Source organism: Manacus vitellinus, unplaced genomic scaffold (genome assembly GCF_001715985.3).
Source record: "Manacus vitellinus isolate BGI_N305 unplaced genomic scaffold, ASM171598v3 scaffold_3_pilon, whole genome shotgun sequence".
In the NCBI taxonomy this organism is placed as follows: domain Eukaryota; kingdom Metazoa; phylum Chordata; class Aves; order Passeriformes; family Pipridae; genus Manacus; species Manacus vitellinus.
In genome coordinates, this window is record NW_021940535.1 from 11,726,153 (window position 1) to 11,749,847 (window position 23,695).

The 23,695-nt window shown below is 40.2% G+C and overlaps 1 protein-coding gene across 4 annotated transcripts in view; it reads right to left on the reverse strand.

Annotated features, from left to right (window-relative positions):
- Window positions 1-23,695, reverse strand: part of TMEM108 (transmembrane protein 108) — a 163,382-nt gene that overhangs the window by 62,292 nt on the left and 77,395 nt on the right. Inside the window, exon 2 of one of the 4 annotated variants that reach the window (XM_018075870.3) lies at window positions 22,860-22,924. The exons of the other annotated variants lie outside the window; for them this stretch is intronic. Within the exon in view, the coding sequence (XP_017931359.1) occupies window positions 22,860-22,896 (37 nt within the window). The 5' untranslated portion in view covers window positions 22,897-22,924. The remainder of the gene's footprint in view (window positions 1-22,859; window positions 22,925-23,695) is intronic. 4 annotated transcript variants of the gene reach the window in all.

A 23,695-nucleotide genomic window follows, 5' to 3' on the forward strand; every position in this document is an offset into this window, starting at 1 on the left:
CAGATATAATCCTTTTTTGTGCTTCTGTATTCAGAGATATTTAACTGAAAATCGCAGATAAATCTACAGCTAAAAATTAAATTACTTTACCAGCTGTCCACAGCAGGGACAGTCTGTAGCTCATCTATTATCTCATCTGGTCTCACCAGCTAAGTATGGTTTGGTCTAGTGAACTCTAAGATGACAGACCTCTAAAAAATCATAGGTTTGGGGTACTGCTGACAGTTGTATTTGTTATTCATAGGGTGGCACACTTTCCTCTCTGTCAATAGAGAGTGTGATTTTTAGATGCTGCTAGGGATGCTATTTTTTTTCACATGAAACAGCAAGCAAGAGAATAAATACTATTTGCAAGGGTGAGGCAGGGATATTCTTTCAGTTTCCATCACTGATAATAATTACCAACGTATCTTTGTTTGAAGTTCAGGATTTTTTCTTTTCATATCTACTTGTGTTCTAATTCCCTCCAGAAGAAGGTACTGTCCTGACAGACAACCCAAATTTTTGAGCTGTTGCATTGTTCCAAAGACAGGGAAAACTCTGTTGGAAGTGCGCATCAGATACTAGGTGAATGTCAGGGGTTTGAGAGGTTCTGGATAGGCAGATCAAGGCAAGAAATCTACTTGTTCTTCCTTGTAATGCAGGGTGATCATATAAAATTTTCAATGTGAACATACTCTCAGGGAGTATGTAGAAGGAGATCAGTCTGTAAATTCTTCCAGTGCCACAGACTGTACTGAATGTCAGGAAAAGCTTTCAACATTCATAAACTAATGTAACTAAGGTTTTTTTTTTCCTCCTTAAAGTTACATGAGTTGGACCATTCAGCATTACCCATAAATATAAAACTGAAGATTGCAAAATACCACAACCTGTACCCACTAGCAGTTTCTGGGCTCTTGGGAATCAGTATGCAGAGCTGGGCTGTGCACAGCTGAGCTCCAACTGCCCCAGCACTGAGGTCTCTTAGGACAGCAGACTGTGCTGCTTTCATTTTATGCTGATCAGCACCACACCACCATTTTTTATGTATAGAGTTGCACCTGCACCATTTCACGTGACATACTGCCTGCATTATTTCACAGTCAAGCAGGTCCTAGCAATACAATGGTGATTAGTCCCACTGAGCTCTTGCTGTCTTGGGTACCATCCTCTTCCTTCCAGCGATGGGAATTAGTGCTAAAAGCTGAGCAGTGGTGGTGAGCTGCGCTGGAGTAAAGCAAGAGCCCCCATTCCAGGCTGCTCCCCTGCACAGCAGGAGCTCAGATGGACCTGGGAACCGAGGGCTGGCTACAGAGAAGCGCTGCTGGGGAAGCTGACTGTCTGCATCTGGCCTCTGCAAGCCACGACACCTCCCTTGTGGTCATGAAATGAATTGTGTAACAAAACAAAAGCCGTGCCTTTGCTCTCCACCTCAATGATGGCACCAGCTCACTGATGCGCAGTGAGGAGGCAGTGTGGAGCAGAAGAGCAGCATAAGGGCAACCACATTTTCTGCCAACGCCTGAGTTTTGTCACTAGCTCTTCCTCAGGGGTAAAATGGCTCCTGTGAAGCCTGTGCTTAGTTCACAACGAGGGCTGTAATTAGGCAGCCTGGCAGGAGCAGTAGGTAGGCATGCATGCCTGCATGCACATAAGTACTCAAGGAGCCTTACCGTTTGTCCTGTTGTATGGTAAGAACAGAAATAATTTAATCCACAGTGATAGCAGACGTGGATGAGAATTTCAAGACAGCACCTGAAATTCAGGACGAGCAGCAATCCATCCAAAAAGCTCTCCAGCACATCTGCTGGAATGTTGGAAATTTGACTCCTGAGCTGCTATTCCACCCACCAGCACATGCTGCTGCTTTGGAAACTTCAGCATTGTCCTTCTCATGAAAGGGAAGCTGGAAATGTCTATCTCCATTCCCACCATGACCCACAAAATCTTGACATTACAAAATAGGATGTCTTAATAGATAATAGATCTTACAGGCTCCATGAAGAGCAAAGAAATGCGATTTCTTGAGGTAAATGATGCCAGAGTTAATCCCACACAAGCACCCTCCGTAGACCTGCGACTCTGCAGAGCACATAGCCAGGACTCGAAGACCCCTTCTTGTTAGAAAAGAAGCAAAACCCACACATTTGGGGCTTTCAAGAAAAAGAAATCTACTAACTTGACACTGACTGTCATTTAAACTGCAGGTAAACCTGCCAAAATCTTGTAATTACCTGAATTATATTGCAGGTATGGATCCTCCACGGTGTGGAACAAGGGTTTTATTTTGACTCCACTATTCCCTGTCACACAAAAGCTGGGGTTTGAGAACAACAGAGAATCAATGTCTAGGTAAACCATTGAGGGGTTCTTTTTTCCCCTCCAGTGATAATTCAATTTAGCAGCTATGAAGTACAAGTTAATTCTTTGCCTAACAGTCTTTGAGTTTTCAGAGATTTGCTGCTCTACTGTTTCAGAAAATATCCTGTCTAAAATGGTCAGAGCCCTTTATTCAAAATCACCAATTCCCTCCCATCAGTCTTGAGGGGGCCTCATTGTTATGAGTCTCTTTGGGATATTTCCACTGAAAAATCATATGTCTATTCCAGTTGCCATGGAACAGACAGTCTCTCCTGGTGGAAAGAAGAGCTGGCACTACATTGTGGAAAAAAAAAGTCCCATAAATGTATTATTACTAGTAATGAAAGCTTGAATCTGCCACGTTTACACAAATCAACTGGCTGATTTTTATGGAAATGTTCTGCTTGATGAAGGAGGGTAGAACTGCTACAAAGTAAACAAACAGTAAATAATAATTAAATTTTAAAAAAGAAAAGTTCTAAGAATATGGAGGTTTCAAATTTAGGCTCACATCCTGCAATCTGCTTTGGGTATACTTCAATTTGGCTCCATGGAGAACAGTTTGGATGACTGTCGTCTTAAATTGGACGTAATTGCTTTGCTATCCGTGCAGGGGAATCTGTCCATGTGTAATCTCCCCTTCCCTTGCCAAATTCCAAAATGAATTTCTTGAAACATCTAGTAAGATAGGAGGTGAAGGTACTTGGACAGGAATACCTGTTTCTTGCTGTATGAGCATGTGATGCCAGGGACCCTGTTCTTGATTTGGCCTATAAAGGGGCACCCATAGTAATTCTGGGAGACACACACGGTACATTAGACTGCAGTGAACCACTTAGTGGGATTTTACAGTCTGATAATTAAGAGTGCAAGGAAACAAAATAATCAAATCCCACTGAACATACATCTGTGAGAGAATGGAAAGAGCCGTATGAATGCTTAATTTTTAAACTTAGCTTCATGCCTTTCTGACATTTGATTTAAAATTGCTAGTGCTTCTAGTACAGAAACGAGTAAAAACACACAAACAAAAAACCCTTCTAAATTCAACCAGCACAATGCATAAGGAGCAGTTCCAGCTCTGGAAGTGATACCTTGTGACTCATTATAAAGCTGTGTTCACTCTGAATACTAATGCCAATAAATTAAATATCATCATTTTAAGATGTTCATGATCTCATCAGCGGGGAAAAGTGCAATGTGCTTTTTCACTGGCAATAGGTAATAGTAATTATTATTATATATGAAGCAATATGTTAACTTATTATGAAAGGTTTCTCAAGCATACCTTCCAAGCTATCTCCAGCTTTGCATAAAGAAGGAACAAAAGAGGAGGTTCCCTCCTAATCAGGTTTTTTATCAATATCAGGTGAGACTTTCTGACATAGCAAAAGTTCCAAAAGATGTAGTCTATTTATTGAAACCTTTAACTTTACCTGGACAATTTTTATAATGCACTAGGGTATTTGTCCATTGCATTTTACATCCAAACAAGAACAATGCACCAAGAGTGGAACATTTGGGTCAGTGGGAAATAAATGATGCTCAGTACCAAAACCAAGAGTATACAGATAAGCAAAGAAGAAATAGAAGTAAGGGAAAAATTTTGTGGCCTTTCCCACATAATTCTAGCTCTGTGTTATATAAATTAGGTTTCATGTCCTGTGTAGTCATTAGGTATCGGAAGCGATAAAAATAGACATTTAACTGTTATTCCTTGGTAACTTTTAAACTCAAGGTGTGACTTAAGAGAGGACTGCATCAGGGCTGGAAAGTATGATGCAGGGACATCTGGAGACAATTAGTAGAGTGTAAAAATAAACTGTATGTCCTAATATATATTTTTTGTTGTTTCCAGTGTCTGTGATTCTGTGCTAACAAGCAGTTTTACAAAATCAGCTTTTAATAGCAGAGTATCAAATTAATGAGTATGACTGTGCTTGTCATGTGGCACCTAATGCTTTGTAAGCATAAGGTTAGAAGAAGCATCATTTCTCTCAAAGTGACAGTATGTACTCATCCCTGGTACAAACAAACATCTTATTCACAATGCACTGAGCATGTCCCCAGAAGCCATATCCAGAGCAGGACACCTCTCCTGAGCTGAAAAACCAACCCCTGTTTCTCTCAGTCTCTCTCTCTCTTCTCTCTCTCTCTCTCTCTCTCATTCCCTCTCTCTCTCTCCATACATTTAAGGCCTTAATCATGTCAGTAACTCTATACACATTTGGAACAAAACCAAAAAGTCTAGGGTTTGGTTTATAAGGGTGATTCCAAAGGGTCAGCATGAAAGCTCGTTTAATTGCCATTTGCAAACCAACATGTCTGTTTCACAGAGGATGCTCAGAGCAGACTAGAAATATTTATTTTCTCAGAAAAGTCAACTGTTGTTTCCTTCAAATGTACTCATTCTGAGAAGCCTCCAAGGCACGCTCAGTCTCACGCAGAATTAAGTGGTTCCTTCCCTACTAAAGCTCCCCAACACTTAAAAGACCTTTTCATCTGCAAGCACTGCTGAAGGGAGTTGTCGTCGATTTAAAAAGAAAACCCACAAGCCGACATTAAACCACCACATTACTTATGGCCATGAGTTCTGCTATGTTTGCATGTCCCAGTCTCTGCACAGGATGTGGGCAAGGCAGGGTGCAGGGATGGGGAAACGAGGCAAAAGATGGATGAAGTCTTTCAAGGTCAAATGGGAGATTTAAACTAAGAAGGTGGCAGTGAAGCCAGTTATTCAGAACAGCATCTCAACCCTGCTCTGCCATGCTTAAGACTAGACATGCTTCCTAGCTGGGCATTACACAGCATCGTAATGACACTGGCCAAGATCAGCAAGCCGAGTAAATGTGAGAGACAAAGAGAAGCCACACAACGAGTACAAAAATACAAGAAAAGATAAAGAAACTGACCAAAAAAAAGTATATGAGACAGAAAGAAAACTCAAGATAGCCGAAAACACTCAATATAAATAAAGAGGATTTGAGTCTGTGATTCTTAATGGATGAAAATGTATAAATCAATTCAATCTCATCTCTACCAGGGAAAGTGAGTAAGAAAGAGGTGCACACAAACATTTCAGTGTGTTCTCAGTCTACCTGTTGAGTTGATATGATTAGATTATATTCTTGGTCAGTTACTAACAAATGTGACAAGTGAAGAGAAGGGGCAAAAGTTTCAGTACATACTAAAGAGGGAAAGAAATATACATTTCATTGTCTGGTAGCATGCAATGGTGTCCTACTGTAGCTGTAAAATTAATTACTTTATTAGAAATTGTTAGCCATAGAATTTACGTTTTTTTAGACTAAGCATTTTAAAAGGAGAGTGTTAGCCATAGAACTCATGTATTTTAGTAAGGCTGGAAGTTCTCAAGGGTTAGTGCATAGTTTACAATTTCTTGTGAAGATTCGTTACAGGCAAGAATTTTTTTAAAACAGAGATGCTTGCTTGCACCTGTGAAGAGTGATAAAAGCAAGAAAGAAGACGAAACAGACATGACAAGACTGGGTTTGGGCCTTGAACTAGATCCAGAAGGCAGGAAACCATGCCAGAACCAAGGAGTCAAGAGAACAAGTGACTAAAGGGGGGCATACTGTGGGGGAAAATGGAGTGGGACAGGTGAGGTAATTCTTGAATCTGTAATTAGAGGATGGTATAAAGTTATGAAACCTGTGTGATTCGGGGTGCATCCTTTGGAATTTTTTCCAATGCACCCGGTGCTGCAAAAAACGTGTGCGTTTTTTGGCTTTCTATACTCAAAACGAGTCTAGAGAGTTTCTTTTCTGACTTTTCATCATCACTACCATGTGCTCAACAAGCACTACCATTTCGCTGTAGTTTATCCACGTTGGTGAGAAGTAAAAAGACTCCCTTTCAGAATAGAAACTTCATATTACTTTTCTCCCTCATAAAGCCTTAGTGATTACGGGGAAACAGCCTCCCCAGAAGATAAGCTCCCTATGTGAGAAGAGTGCTAATCACACAGCAACTATCTGCAGAACTTACACTTGCTATACAGTTCTGAGTGAAATAAAAATCAAGTTATTTACTCTTTAGTGTTTAGTTAGTTTTTCCTTCTACAGTCCTGAAGACCAGAAAGAAGAGAAATTAACACAGGATCAATTTTTCCCCTAATTCAGTAAGCTAGAATGGTTGATGAGTCAAGAACTTGTACTAAAGCACTCTGCAGGGCCTTTAGGGTAGAATTTGGATCTACCAGATCTCTCTCCAATCTTGGAGAAGCCTACATTCCTACACTGTTTCCGTTTTCCAGTGCTAAAATAACGCTTTTGCTCATCTTCTCTCAGTTCAGATTTTGAATGCATTAGGATCCAGGATGGTATTGCACATGTGTGCACAGGGTTTGAAAAATGAGCCATTCTCCTGCTTGAACACAAGAAGACTATTACGATCACCAGAAATAATAAACTACAGAAAGTGTTCCTCAACTTTTGTGCCTTAACCCTGGCACTTGAGGAGCACAACCTTGACAATGCTGTATCTGAGAGGAACTCTTCCGGTTGTAGTAACTTCACCCTATTCACCTTAAATGGCCTCTTTTATCTCTGCATACTGATTTCCAGTGGCTTCTGAAAGCTGAGAGAGAGATCAATACCCATTGATTTGATGGATATTCAGAGATGAGAGGAAGAAGCTTCCTAAAGTTAAGGTTTCCTTATATGATTCCATTACTGTGGGCAACACTGCTGCGGTGGTGACTGTAGGGCTCCTCAGTGGTCAGTGGGGTCTGTCATACCACATGTCACTATACCCTGACTGTGCAGTCAGTTTGCCTTCTAGCTTCTTGCTGGCGGGGACAAAAAAAGGGAAAACTTGGACCCTTCCTAGAAATCACTCAGTTCTTTCTGCTATGGAAAAAGAGAGTCAAGAGCTGAATAAAAGCCTGGATTCATTTTCTTTCCATTTTTCCATTGTACAAAATGTTCTCAGTAGAGATTAATGTCTCTTCATGATCACGCATTACCTCATCCAAAAAAGAACTACTCAGCTATCACTCAGAGAAATAAAAGCAATCTCATGTCAAATCACCGCTCTCCTGCTTTTATCAAGTCATCATCTGAACTAAGTCCAGTCAAGGAAAAACAAATGAAGAAAAATTTAAAATTTGAATCCGTGTTCACCAAGATCTACAACAACCAGGAACTACCCAGAAAATACTTCTTCAGACATTTGTGCAATGTGAGTCCAATAATCATGCCACGCCTAAACCCCCAACCTGATGCTTCCAACTAAGGTGAACTAGAATCCCCCAGTCAGAGGATACCTGGACCCTGTGCACAGGTTGGGCTGCATGGCACTGCCATAGCTGGGTGGTCTCCTAGAGGCTGATGGGGCATCTGGAGATGGCACTCCAGCTCTGTTCTACCACTGACTCACTGAGAGTCTTCACATAATTTGCTTAATAAGTTATCCCAATTAGTAAGTTATATTCACTATCCCTGCATAGATTTGGCTTTCCACCTGCAAAAGAGGCAGAGAAACTAATTATACATATGATTACACTACCTATCTCTATCTACAGCACATATTAATAGCACTCGAAGCACAGAAGTAGTTCAGGGGTGATTCACTTCTGGATCTCACTAATGAGGTACAAATTGTTCAGTTTATCTGTGCAAAACACCACCAGAGCCTCAGAAGAAGAAATAATGCACAAAATTATTCTTTCATAATTGTTCACAACCGTGTCTGGGTCTGAATAATCGGAGAAGCACACTGTGCCATGGAAAAGTAACTCACAAGACCCTATCTCACTTTCTCCTCTTCACAGCCATGCTATGGGGGCAAAGGTACCTAAAATCATATGTCTGGACATTATCGCACCTGCCATCTGCTCCTTCTGCACCTACAGAGAGGTCAACCAGAGGCATCCATCTGTCACTTCACACATCTTTCCTCCTTGGGCTGTGCAGCACTTGTATAGCTCCAAAATCAGTACACTTCAGGGGATCATTTTTCTATTAAACATCCAACCCCTGCCAGATGTCCACTGTTAGTCTCTCACATGAGTATCAACCAGCTTAAATAGATTGTTACTATCTAGGTTTGTCATAAATAGGCAAAATTCAAAACAAATGCAGTAAAGAAGAGATATGGAAATATTAAAATAGTTCAGTAGATCAGCTTTCTCATTGGAACAGATGTGAAGGGACCCAGATTGCATTTAACATCAGTATAAAATCAAAGATGATCTACTCAATTAAATTTTTCTCCTTAAAATTAAATTATCAGAGCAACCAAGATGCAAATCTGGAGCTGATTGCACCAGCTGTGTTCTGACAATGTCTAAACTGTACTAGCAAAAGAAAGAAATTGTCAAGGATCAGAAAATAAATTAAGAGATACTTGGCGGATTTCAGCTGGAGTGTTTATGTGAGTAGCTGCATGTAAAAAACAACTTGCACAGACCTTATATATATATGTTTCTGTATGAGTCTGTGTGAGACTATGCTAATGTGGAAAACAGGAGGAAAAACATGCTTTAATGAATACCTAGCTTTAAGTTTTGCAAATAAATATTCTATTATGTGTTTTCAGTACAGTATCAGTATTTTATTAACTGCAGTAAAGCCGTGCATTGCCTGGCAAAGTCCTGAAGAATGAACAGTGTTCAACAACATGAACCCTAACAGGACACAAGAAAGCCAGTCACAGCTCACATGAGTAACTAGTTTGTATCTGTCATACCTGTCTGTACCATTTCCATATTTTACTACTATAATGTATAAAATAAATGAATACTGTATAAAGTATGTATATATAATAGCATAATTTATTTCAGTGGAGCAATAATGACCTAAACCAAGCTAATTATGCACTTCTTTCTGTGCACTGAGAATGTGATTTAGTGAATTAAAGAAATTTGAATGGTGTGACTCTAGACTTACTTGAAATATAGGCAGAGAATGATCTTTATACCCTACAGAAGCATTAAAAATAATCTATTTTCATTTGTTCCTTATGGCAATGATTTGGTATCAAGCAGCTCATAAACTGAAAAACGCAAATTTAGAAAGAAACCTGAAAATGTTACTCGGAGCAGCAGAAATCCCAGGATTTCCCTTTTGTGAAATCTTTCCTCTTGTTAGGAAGTAAATGTAGCATGTTTCATGCCCTTGCATTCTCATCCACTTGTGTGAAATACTTCTTAAACAATACTAAAAATTAATCCTCATTCCCAATGTTTCCACATTCACTTTATACATACTGTTGCTTTGTTGACTGACTTGTACTTGCTGAGCTTCCTCTTTACCAAAGCATGTTAATGTTTTTTATCTCAGTTATAACAAAAATTTTTAGATAAGAGACATTCAGGACTATTTTTTTCTTCTTCAGATATTCTGGATCTTCTCTTCAGCTGGACCTTCCATTCCCTTATTCAGGCTAAGAATTTAATTTAGTGACTGTCAGCGTAGACATGGTCACAGGGGAATGGACAGACATTGTTTGTTGGTTTTTTGGGGTTTTTTTGAGGGAAGCATCAATATTGTTTTGAGGGAAGCAGCTTGGGCAGCCACAACTCTACCCAAACTTTGCAGCATTCTCCTCACAGTCTGATTAATTCCCGTTTAAATGCTAGGAAATAAAATTAAAGGAATGAAAACTGCAGGTGCTCCATCACTGCCAGCAATGTTTTAGAGTATTGCAATCCCAACATACATTAAAAACAGCCTAAGGGTGCTTTTAGCATACTGACTTAGAACTAAGAAAAACTCCTTTCAAAAGAGACCCATTAATCCCCTCCATCACAAAAATTGGCTTTAGAGAAGAGCCATCACAAATACAATTCCATTCAAAGCTGAATAAATAGCTAGAAGGCTGCTGACAGGAATACTATAGAAGAATAGCAGTCAGACATACATTTCCAAGGTCTCTTCTTTACACCATCTCCTAACTGTGCCATGGAGCACTCTTTCTGGCTGAAGACTAGCTGTCCATTACACAGTTTAGCTTCTGCCTCTCTGTGAAGGCCATAGGAGATACAGTTTGGTAACTCCAGTGTCTCCTCACCAAATAACTGAGAAGTTCTGCAATATTTCTGTGAAATGCATCATAGCGAAATCTGCTCCATGAGATGACAGAACAGCAGGCTATACACCTCACTTACACATGTCTATCACCTTTATGTTTGCGGAGCACTTAAACAACGGGTTCCCAGCCCTTGCTGGGGGCTGTAAAGACTTTTGGGCTAGAAATAGGAATACTGAAATTCCACTGCCCTCACCAGAATGGTATTGCAACTGCAAAGTCACCGATGACTGTTTCCATGTCGCGTCCCTTGCTGATGCACCTCCCAGAGGTAGCAGCCTGAATGCATTATGGGCAAAGCTATGCACCTCCCCTTTTCCTGTTGAACAATCCTACCATGTTCCTATGACAACCAGCACTGCCAAGGTCCTCTATAAATGAAAATGGGGTCAGAGAAGGGGAAGAAAGCACAAGATTGATGCAGTTCATACGCAAACTTGCCCTAGAGGCAACATCTTAAAAATCTACAGTGTCTGATGAATGCAAGAACAGGATAGTAGATGTGCTTAATGCATGTATGGCAGACAGGTTGAAATTCTCTTATGCTGAACAATGGAAAAATGGATTAAGTAATGGAATAAAAATAAATTAATATTTTAAATTACTGAAATTTGTGGCAAACTCAGTAGACTATGAGGTACCAGTCTCCTGCTGGATACATGGAGTTCCCATTCTAATATTCCTGCGCTTTAATTTAAACATCAAAGTCCCAGACCTGTCGGAAAAATACATCCTCTCTAGTGACCAGAAGCACTATGAGTGATATCAGTGAACCTCTAATGCATTTACTGATTTTATATATGAAAATAACAAAAGAGGTGTTTATGACTGGTGATTTATGTCTTCATCAAAATACTTGTCCTTCAAACCAGACCCTGAAATTCACTGAAATTAATAGGGTCTTGAGATTGGAATATGTGTTACAAATTAATTCATTTTTGATCTTATGTAATGACAAGCATAATACTATTGGCACCCTACCACACATGCATAAAAAATAGTGCCTGATGGACTAATATGTATTGGCTTACTCAGAAAAGAAAACAGAAGAATGTAAATCTCTAAAGCTTGTTTACCAGAGGCTTCCACAATATTCTGCCATAACTCAGTGAAGAGCTATCAGTTTTGAATTTTCCTAAGCTGAGAAGATCTCAGTTCAGTGTCTTGTGTATTTCAGGGTTGTCAAAATGAAACCCTTGCAGTTAATAACTTTATAAAGGGATAATTTTCTCACTGCCAAATTCATGACTGTATCCTACTCTTGCACAGATGCATTGTAGAAAACATGTTCCGCTATGAAAAGGCAGCCACAGATGACTGGCCTCATGGAATGACTTCATTTTCTTTCTCACTACAGCTTTGATGTGCAGGGAACAACACTAATCAGAGAGCAACCTTCCCCACCCTTGCTGGGTGGGCTACCCTTGCCTATTCCACTCTTCTCCTTCTACCTCCAGTGGCAGTTTCCAAAGGGCTGCCAAACAGGGCAGCTCTGCCAGACTCCTTTATCTACACTTCCCAAGGAGCACTCAGAAATGCTGCAATAGGAAATTCTAGGTGTAGGTCCTTTTTTGGTGGCTGTAAAGGAGCTACTTCTTTTGGTAATTCAACCCTGGCTGTGGACAATGAGCAATGAAATACATGGACCTGAAAGCCTTGGCAGGAGGTAAAATCAGCATGCTCAGCTAGTGGCTCTTGTGAGCAGGAGGTGAACAGCTGAAGAACTGCTTGACACTGCAAATCAGAAAGAACTCACCCTCACTGATACCGTGACAGACAAAACCACATGAGGTGAAGTCTTTCCTGGCACAATTGTCTTGTTGCTGACTGCAAAAAAACCCTCTTGGTCTCCTCCTCTACCAAAGTCACTTTTTCTTGCTTCCCTCCTAGCACAAGAACTGATGGATGCAGAGGAAAAGCTGAGTACTGAAAATGAAATAATGCCTCCTCTGTTGCCCCTTTTTTAGCTTGCTTTTCTTCACCTGTCTTGTACAAAGCACACCTATTGATGGAAGCTTCCAAAACAAGAAGACAGCACCGCAGGCAAAACCAGGATAGTCAATTTTCCTCGTTTGCTTTTTCAGAAGTCTCTTTTACAGAGGTTTCCATTTCTGGTTGTCAGGGGCTCTCAGCAGCAGAAAGCATGACTGAGCATTGTTATGAAATGTCATTTTTAAAATTCCTTTTAATAATATTTAATAAAATTTATTTGTTTCGATAGCAGAAGATTTACTGCAAGTTTAGAGTTATGTTCGAAATCCACGAACACGAAGGATGTTGAAACTATGCAAAAACGTATTGCTTTCCAAAGTAACATTAATAATACATTTGTAGATATTGAGACCCGCTCTATACTGGTTGAGACAGAGTATGGACATAATGTATTCACAGGCACTGTGGATAAATCACCTCAATAAATTCTTCATGCTATACTGTAATCTCCAAAAGCTCTCTGACTGGTAAAAATCATGCTTGCTGATCCGACTGCAGTTCTTTGTACAATCTTGTTATTCATCTGCCAGTGACACGTGAGTTTGAAACAATCAATGTCTTTATACATCTGTCACCACAAAACAACTTTACTTCACAAAATAAAGTCTTGACTGTTTTTAAAAAATAATAACATAAACCTACATCCTTTTGCACATCCCTCCCTCATGTTCTTCCTCAGCATATCAGATCACACTTTGAAAATATACTTACCTGTGCTTTTGTTCTCACAAAGGCAGCAGTCAAAGCTTTTCAGTAATTTCTACTTAATATTTAAACACAAGAAATAGTTCTTTGGAAATTATCAGTGAAATGAGCGCACTACACGGCAATCCTTCCTTAAGAATAAATATCATATTCTACTCACAGACAAATTTTAGAGAAATACACCTCTATAAGCACATGCATTACTTTCAAAATCAACTGTAAATACTACTTTGATGATTTAAGTACCGAGGTGACCTGCATACTTGGTTTGTGTTTTATCCTCTTGTGAATCCTGCAGGCCAGAACAAACACACACTGATGCATCCTTTGCGCTGGATCACGGGCTCAGCAACATCCCACTGCTATCAAAGTAGTCACTGAACAGGAACAGAAACTTTTGTCACAGCCAGTGACAATATGCCTCTAGTCCAAAAAGTGGGACACACAAATGTAGTCTGGAGATACAACAGGACCATGTGTGATCTCCATTCCTCCATGGATACAAAGCTTGAAACCCTTCAATCCATAGGACAAAAGGGGCTTTACACTTGTCATGCCATGCTGAAAAGCATCATCTCTGCTAGACCTAAGAATTCCCAGTCTCTCATAATTCACAAGACAGGGAGTAAGAGGGACTCTTACCATACTTTGCTGCATTGTCTGAAAAGCAGAATGCAACTTGGAAATTAAATTTTGAGAGTAATGTCTCTAGTCCATAAATTTCACATTTATATTTAAATATGTTAAGATAGGTGTTGGTGAAGTCGTAAAAAAACATTCATTTGAATTCATGTGAATTCATCTTCCATCCTCTGACATTTTGACAGTGGGCACCTGAGGATGCAGAGAATGTTCCCTATAAGGGACACATTCCTCTGAGGATTAAACGTAGGATTATTCAACCAGAAAATTTAATTTTAAAAGACAAGTACTAGGAAACAGATTTCTTTTTTCATTTGCTCTTCACACTTTCTGTAATAATCTGAATACTTCAAAAAAATAAAAGCAGAAGGATGGCATAACCAATGCCTGTTAATAGAAAAATAATTGGCTTAAATGAGGCACACATTCATACGCACAAAAAATAAATGGCCCAAGAATTCTTTTGAGAGTTACAATATTTTTAGCCATATGGTATTTCTTATTAATTGTTATAATTACTAACTGAGAGCCAAATGTATACTCCACACTGTACAACACATCCAAATACTATCAACCCCTAGCCCAAAATGCTTACAGTTCAAAAGATAGGACACGTAGGAACAAGAGATCCCGTGAAATGCAGTGACAAGGAAAAAAGCCCAAGGTCTCCTAGAAATTAGGAGGTGCTTTGGGCCTTACTCTTGCAGCTGCATCAGCTACATTCCTCCTCTGAGAATGACAAAATGGGCTCTAAGCCTTTGTCCTCCACAGAGCCAGCAAAGAAAAAGAAGTAAGAAAAAGGGAACACACTTTGAGGCTTAACAGTCCATGGTGGCTCTACAACATATTTTGGGCCTTTAGCAATTTATGCTAATTGAATGTAACCCTCAAGCTGTTCTTTTTGTGATGGGGCTGCTCTGGAGCACAGCCAGCCCAGAGTCCACAGACACACAAGCTGCTGAGCTGAGCTGTGTTGTGCAGCTCTGGGTCGCCACAAACCAGGGGAACTAAGCTGAAAATTTTTATGCAGCAGTGAAAACCACTTTAGGAAAGGCAAGTTGCTCTGCTAGGAAAGAAGCACATTTATCTGGATGTTCTGGTTTGGGCTTGGTGCTACAGCATCCCCAAAGCTTGCCCTGCTGCCGGGTTTACTATCCTGCCTATTTTACATGAGGCCAGGAGCAGGGAACATGCACAGAAGGGGACAGTGGCCTTCTCAGGGTTGCAAAGAGCCACATGAAGTCACTAAATGATGTCATCCCCTTCTGCAAGAAAGAGGGATGTTTTCCATCTGGGAACAACCTGTAAAGACAAGTGCCCTGTAACTGAGAGAAGCTTAACTGCCAGGAGCATTGAGATGATCCCAATAACAATTCAGACTTAAGGCATGTTTGGCAGAACTGCCTTTTGTTTCTGACACAGATCTTCCTGAAACAAGAGCTAGTCAAGTCTACATACACTGCACACCACTCATCCCAGCTTTTCTTTTTGACTCTGAATCTACAAGGAAAGAGGACCTTCCTTTTTACTGTAGAACCTCTTTCTTTGATGATATACATTAAACCTTCTCCGTCTTATCCTGCCTGTGGTTCATTTGTCTCCACCTCAGAGGCCAGAGGATTTATATCTGACTCCCTGCCAGTCACACACATGCTCAGCAGTGACTTTTGAAACTAATGGTTCCAATCATAAGTGTCCCAAGGGCAAGGAAAGATGCACTGCAGTATGCATAGCTGAGGCCCAGGGTAGTGTTACTCTATCATGTAGATGATCTCTCTCCTAAGGGATTGCATGAAAAAAAAAAAGCTGCTAGTGTCCATTCCTATTAAGCTGTAGCCACTACTCCACTCCTCCACATTCTCCTTGTCTGCTCCTGGGAATCAGACTTGCAGGATCCTCCTTTCCTAAGCACCTATTGCTGTTTCTCTGGTGCAGGCTTCATCCTTAACAACTTTCAGGGCACCTCTGTGCAGTACAGACTGTAATGTGATTAACTTTATGCTTCACAACCTCAGCACTAAGAAGTAGGTCCCAGGGCAGGGATTTAACATGAGGCTCTCAGGCATGCATACAACCTTGATCAGAAAAACAGCTCTTCCTTCCTGGAATGGCACAACAAAACAGCTTGGAACTAGGTGAAACGGCTAGTTGCTCTAAGGAAACAACACTGCCAAACCCCAGCACTACTGAAGTGAATGACATAAAATGGGAGATAATTGATCCATTCTACCTCCAAGACAAGGTCGAAAGATCACAGGACTTGAAGCCACTTTCCTTCTCTCCATGTGCTTTAAGGCTAAACTAACTCTGTCTATTCGAACACAAGTATTTTGCCCTGCAAGCATACTGTTGTCCATTTATTAGGTGTTCTCATTGTTTTTTATCTTTACTTTCTTCTCTTTGACATTTGCCTTGTGATGTCTGTATGTTAATTGTAAATGCCCTCATCAACGAGAAGCTGTGATAGCATAATGAATTTGTAGCCTCTACAGGACCCAGTGAAATCTAATGTGCTAGAAGATACTGCAAAATCATCATTCTACTTCCCATGGGATGCTAACTTGAAGAAGCAGTGCCTTTTCCAAATGCATAAAGAATTAGAAACTTTGTGTTAAAATACTGAGCATCCCTAACATTCTGTCTGCATGGGAATTCCAGCAGCAACAAAGCCCTGGGTTGCACAAAATGGATTTATAACCTGGTCAGAAATCATGCTGTTTTCCACGCAGTTTACACAAAAGGACTAATACTCCATGGTTCACTCTGCAAGTCACAATGAAATGTGATGTGAGGTCTTGTATAAATGCACATATTTTCAAACTCTTTCAGGGTCTCCTGCAATGACTCATAACTATTGATGACACTGGCTATCGAGTTAATTAATACAAATATTCTTTAGGGATGAGAGGGAATTGCCAATTCCTTTTCTAGCAATAAGGAATGTACATGTGTTAAAGACCTCAATGAGATAAAGTTTGTTGTGGGGGGTCTGAACATTTCCATGTGAGGAATATTTTAGCTTTCTAATGCAGAGCATGCTTTATTCTGCCAGAGCACACACGTCTTTCTACTGATGATGCCAGTAGCTTGAAAGATATTTACATGTACCTGCAGTAGAGAGTTAGGAACAACAGTATAATGAATACAGAATATGCAATAAATCTGATCAGCACAAGTGTTTGAGTGGGTTTATGAAATACATCTAAAGATTGCAATTATACCTTCAATAAGAAATTAATGTATCTGCTTTATTATGAGGAATACCTGGCCATCTCTCTACCCACCCCCGTGTTGCTTCCTTCCATGCCTCTTCTTTATTTTTTCCTTTCCTTATAACCTGGTCTTAGCAAGCACTGATTAATATTCACTAATTCTAAAGCAAAATATTTATGCTCTGCACAGTATTACATAGTTTTGAAACAAAGTCTGCTCCCTTACATTCAAGGAAAAGGGATTAGATTTTCCAAAGTATCTTGGCACTCTGTATCAGAGACATGCCTAGTGCATTTCCTAAAGGCACCTGTGGAAGTTTCCTACTTACCCACTGGGAAGAACGCAGGTTAATCTGCTTAGGTACTTAGGAAAATTCACTGAGTGCCAAAATTAGTTATTAAGCATTGCTGATGTGGAAAACCTGGCCCCAGAAATCCTGTCCTTGACCCTGGATATGACAGAAGCTTGGTCTTGACTGCCAAGAGTAGCTCAAGAATCCTGTTGTCATCATAGTGCAGCAGAAAAGCTCAGTGATGGCAGGGTCACACTGCACTGTTCCTCCAAAACCTGGAATGGTGGGTTCCTCCTGGGCACTCGTGGTGCACATCAGAAGAGGTTCACCAGCTGGTGAGTCTGCTGGAGACCCTGCACCTCCGCCCCAAGGAAAGGGCCTAAGGTTTGTGGTTTCCTTGCCTTCTCTAGCTGAAGGGATGTGACACGCTATAAACTTTCCTCATTTCCAGAACCTTTTGTGAACCTAGTAGAGGAATGGCTTTAAGTTACTATAGCAGGGGTAGAGTATTTTTCCTGCCAAGGTCACTTTTCAAACATCTTTTGTAGAACACATAACAAACATCTTCCTTTTATCCAAGAATAATGTGGGGAATAAAATCATGTGAAAGGAGACTATGGGCTTTTTCCAGACCTCGGGAGCACATCCTGCCCTTGAGGTTTCAGGCTTTAGAGGATATGCATAGTTTAAACCAATAGTGTACTACAAAACAATACATTCATACTAATTATGTATAGGCCTTGACTTGTAAAGGAAGTTTTGCAGATGCCTGTTTTCAAAATAAAGACCAGCTGGATGCACTGCTTCAAGAAGCAATGGCCTTATTCCAAAGGATAACTTTGATGATACCTCAAAGCAAGTTTTCTTTGCAGGTAGAGTTTTGAATCCTTTCACTGAGTTGCATGTGCTTAGATTTTGGCATATGCTCAAGTGCTTTGGAGATTTTTTGTAGAACCACAGAGGACATCCACATATTTTCTATTTAGAGAACAGATAGGGATAATACCCAGCACATGCCGCCGAGTTGGATGACACTTTGATTTATGTGTATTTCTTCTGAACTGTTTCCACAGCCTGCAATGAGCTTGGTTTTATAAGTATTTCTTGTAAATTATTTACACAGCCTGTAGTGAGCTACAATGGACACATACATGAGCAATCATAGCTGCAATAATCTCCACAGTTAGGTCTCCCTTGCTCAAAAATAATGGGACGTAGCATGCCAAGGGGAAGCTGGAGGGAGAAAAGTTCAAAGGCTTTGCCAAAAGTCAAAGATACTTTTAACATAAAAAAGTTTCAGCACCTAAACATGGGAAAATGTTTAAATATAGTATAATTAATATATTTCAGTATAAATATCGCTGTTACTGATACCAGTGGTACATGTCCTCATTCATGGCAGCTCACACATGGGGTAATATCAGATAACAATGTATATTAAGTATCTAAGAGCAATTTTTCTGTCTTTCTCACAGGAACAGGCACTGGATAGTTCATGGACCTCAGACCCCAGCGTGCATGTTGACATATAAATTTTCTTATTTCAAATTATTGGAATGCAGTCCAATGGCGATTGAAGCCTATGGCTAGTGGCTGCTGTAGGCACAGTCTGCCTGGGGCTAAGAACTCAATTTACATATTTAACTGCCTTTGCTGGAGTAGGGCTTGCTTGCAATATTGTCAAAACCACACCAATGTCTCTTAGGCACAGATGGGAAGAAAAGAAGGCTTTGGGGAAAGAAATAAATGTTTGACAGGATATTTTTGTTTTATATTGCAACATATCAAAGCAAGTTGGGAGCATGCAGGCTGGGAATAAAATCCCAATCCTGCTAAAGTCGATGGGAGTTTTGCTACTGAACTCAGCAGGACCAATATTTCATGGTTGCTAGGCTCTTGCCTGCATATCAGTAACACTTCTTCCTCCACTCGATGCTGAGTGTCAAAGACACACACATGAAATTGCACAAGCTGATAAGTCTTTGTTCCTGAAGTTTCATTTCTATTAGAGATGGTTGAAAGGGAAAATAGAGAAAAGTCACATTTGTACTGCTGCCTATTCACTCTCCCCCTAAAACCTCTCTCTCAAGGCGTGAGGCAAAGAGCATGAAATCTAAAATAGATTAGATAGACACACTGTTGTACAATGGGGATCACTTCAGGTCCAAAACTCAAATAATTCCCAACATCAGTTGGAAATAATATTGTGGATTAATTTTTGACATATGAGATTATTGTTTTAACAAGGTGGTAAGGAATTTTAAAACCAAATCCTTGCAGCATTTTTCAGTTTGGATAAACATACATATATATATTTATTTGATATCTTTTGGTTTTCTAGCATAATGATCATGGACATTGTTACCAGAATGTCACACAGGTGGTGTGTGAATGCTTGATGAATATAAACACTGTGAAGTTATCCATGTTCTCATTAATTTTGAAAAATCTACAGGGTTCTAGTGCAAATAAGTACCAGTATAAGTATAAATTTGAAGGTGCTTAATGCCAAGAACTTACTCAGACTATCAAATTACATGTGCAAAGGCAGGAATTGCTTGTTTGCCAGTAGAAAGAGCAACGTAATTGTCTGTTGGCTTTTTACCCCAAATTCAGTGTCAAGGACTTAAACCATGACTTGAAATTCTACAGCACCAGGCCTATTCCACATCTTTCTGTGTTTCAACAAATCTGCAAGAAAAGTGGAGAACTTTTCACAATATGTTAGTTGTTTGAGTGGGTTGCTATGTCCTAAATTTATATCTGCTCTTGGCAAAACAGAGCAATAGATGTACTTCCCCAACAGATGTACCTCAAACTCGTTAAAGAGTTCATGCTATCTGTGAAATGCTATCAACTCGTAATGCCTTTAAGGGCATGAATGTTCATGGAACCAGCGAATTTAAAATAAACACTGAGAGCTACTCATGGGAACAATCTCAGGTTTGGAATGACAACAGCCATCCCATTCACTGAGTTGTGCTTATCTAGGCAGCAAGCAGGAACCCTTTCTCTTGTATGTGCGTGCAGCTGAAATCTCACTAAAGGGCACATCAAGGGCACTGGAGCCTACATCTGATAAGAAAATGCATATTCTATTTAGTTTCTTTACAAGGTGCATTGGTTTGCTTTTATAGCCCTCTTTAAAAAGGTCTGTTTTCCAGGACAGGATCACAAAATGGAAGGTTGCAGCTTCTTTCAAGAAGGCAGTTTTTGCTGAGAAACCGAAGCAACAACCTTTAATTGAATTCTGGGAAAATAAAGTGTTGATGGACTGCTTGCTGTGAGCTGCCCGATGGGCAGGCTGTTACCAAGCCATGTGACTCTCAAATACAAATGCCTCAGCCCAGTGAGTATCCCAAAAAGCTCTGTACACGATACACTGCATAGCCAGAGGCTGTTTACCTTTCTAATTTTTAAGCAAACCAGATGGAATCTGTTACTGGATAACCACTCCCTGCTGTTGTCTTTGCTCAGGCTATACCTACTAGTCTAACAGCACACAACAAAAACATTGTTTTCTTTTCTCTCTGTGAGTCCTTGTGAATGATAGGCAGACACTCTCCGCTGATCTGTATCAAGTGATCCCAAGTACCTTTAAGCTCACGTCAGTTCTATGTTTCTAGTGCATGGATTAATTATACATGGCTTGTGCAAGCTGAGAGCCCTCTGTGGAAGCAAGCAGGCTCATTTGCACTAAGGACACAGTACCTACTGGTCACAGGATCGGAGGGTTTGATGGGAGCTTTTGAAATCATCTAGATGACCTCTGTCTCCCTTGAGAGATGTTTTTTTTTTCCATTCGGTGCTTCCGTGCCGGACTTAAATCCTCCTGATTAGCCTGTTCTAGCATTTCAATATCCTAACCTGCTAAAGCATGCTTGCCTGATGTCTAATGTCAAGCTACCTGCTCTATAAATCCATTTCTTCATGTCTTATCTACTACCATGAGCAGAGAACAGGTTATTCCTCTGCTTCTGGCAGTAGTCTTTTTTGTAGTTACCATGCCTCTTCACTTGCTTTAAACGAGCCGTGTATAATTGTATAGACGAGCCATCAGTGCATACCATCTTATTAATAACACGTAATTATTCACAGACAGCACTTGGCAGTAGAAACAGGAGTCGGTGGGTGTGGGTTCCTATTAGATGCAAGAGGCATTAGGAGATAGTGCTGCTCGACACCTTTCAGAAGTCACTGAGAACTGGGTCTTCTCTTACACAGGAATTTGACAAACTCATGTTGCTCATCAAATATTTACGAAAAAAGGGACGAGCCCTCAGACTTACTTCATATTTGAATGGAATGCTGGCTTGTGCTCACCCTTTCTACAGGATGAACTGCATTGTGAGAGACAACTGAAAGGCAGCCAAGCTGCCAGTTAAAACAGAGGAAGGGGAGCAAGTGGAAACCAGATTTGTGACAGCCTGTGTTATAAGGCACAGCCACTCACAGCCATTTTTGCTCATTTTACCACAGTGAGTGGTACACACTTGCAGATAGGAAGCTCTTTCTATTGATACTACTGGGCATTGTGCCAGGTTTCAGAGATGAAAGAGTGATACTTGGGAATGCACTAAGTGATAATGGCATGAAGAAACACCCAGATTGGTGTTTATTTCAGATGCTACGGTGACAGGTCCTCATACAGACCTTAGTGCTGTAATAAAAGTCCTTCCATTTGTTCAGGAAAATAATGGCTGAAGAAGAAAGTCCCGTTTACAAATTGTGTGCCAAGAGCTTTCACCAGTTACCTGTCGCCACATTTTTCTCTAGCTTATATGCAACTTGGAAGCCATTAGTGAACAGTGCACGCATGGCAAATTATAGTGTGCATGTTTTATTACAGAAAATGCAGACATATTGTGGCTCATGCTGTAGGGCTTAAATCACCACATTAGGTCTTTATAAAAAATGGAGATCGCTCAGCCTCATGGGTAAGGCATTTGCATCTTCATCATTACAGAGGCAACAAACTTCATCCATAAAGATGTGTCTAGAACAAATGGCAGCAAATTGTGGACACATGTTCTGCTTTAATTGGTCCTCATCAGCTGAATATAGCTTCTGACTTCAAAGAGCTCTTACTAAGAAACCTCTTCCAAATTTTTTGGTTTAGTCTTTTTATGTGGTTTTTTTTTAATGTCTTAAGAGATTTCAGATTAAATAGAATCTTCGAAGATACAGTTTGAAAGCACTACTTCTTTATAGTTACATCACACATTTAATTACTTATTCATAAATTATGAATGACTAGAGGTAAAGTAGCATTGCCCAGAGCCCCTGTCTGGGGCCAAATGTAGCACTACAATTTTTACAAAGTCTGTCTCTTGACAACTGGGAGCAGATTCAAGCCAGCTATAGCCATATTCAAAAGGGGAGCTGTTGTTAGTGCCATTTTCACATGCTATTCTTGATCAGCATAAATGGGTGGAATGTGCTCTTTTTGGAAAGCACAGCAAAAGAGTACGGATGGCAATAGAATGATTACGTAACTCATCTAAAATTCACCAAAAAAAGATGCAAGCTACAATCAAAATCTTACTTATAAATGAGTGTAATTTTTAAAAATACAGCTAACAAATCCCACTGTCTGTAAAACAAACCAATATCTACTTACGTCTTTTCTTCCAGCCCCAGAGCCCGGCAGCCCTCATGAGTACAAGGGTCCCACTGTCTCAGACACTGCACAAACACAGCACAGATGAACAGAGGTGGAAACGAACACACAGATGAGTGTAGCCACTACAGTAGCACAGCTGAGACTCGAGCAAAAATGTGATAAGCCTCATAACGACACACCAGTTTGGAGATGAAACTGCTTCTCCCTACATTTCTTAGCCACAGGAACACTCACAAGCACACACAGAGTTTTGTCTCTCCAGCTCATCACTGTTTCTACAAAAACTGCCATTTTGTTCCAGCATGCTTTTGCATGTTTACGTATGCCCTGTGTATGTATTCACAAGAATACACACATAGGGCACTTCTCTCTGTAGCCTTAAGCCTCCATTAATCACTCGCACCACAGCAGACAATATGAAAACACTGCCACATTTTCGAGGCAGCACCACAGACCCACTTGTTGCAGTCGCAGATGAGGAAGGCAGGCAGGTGAAGGACATTGGTGAATCAGCCTGAAGTAGAATATCCTCTTTTGATACTTTCTCTGAAGGTTGGCTTTTTTTTTTTTTTCCCGCTATATAGTAGCAGCAATTTTCCCCCTTTTGTGCAAATGAAACAGAGAAGACCATGCTGCAGGCCCTTCTTATAGCATTAAGAACAGTTACAGGAAACACATTAAAGTAATTTCCTCTTCCTTGGACAGAATGCACTCTCTGGAGTTTGTTTTTAGCATTGTGGTGTAACTGGGGAAAAAGTGAGCTTAGGTAACACACCTCAGTGTACCTAAAATAAAACTGATTTAACAGAGTTTAAGTAACTTGGAGGATCTTG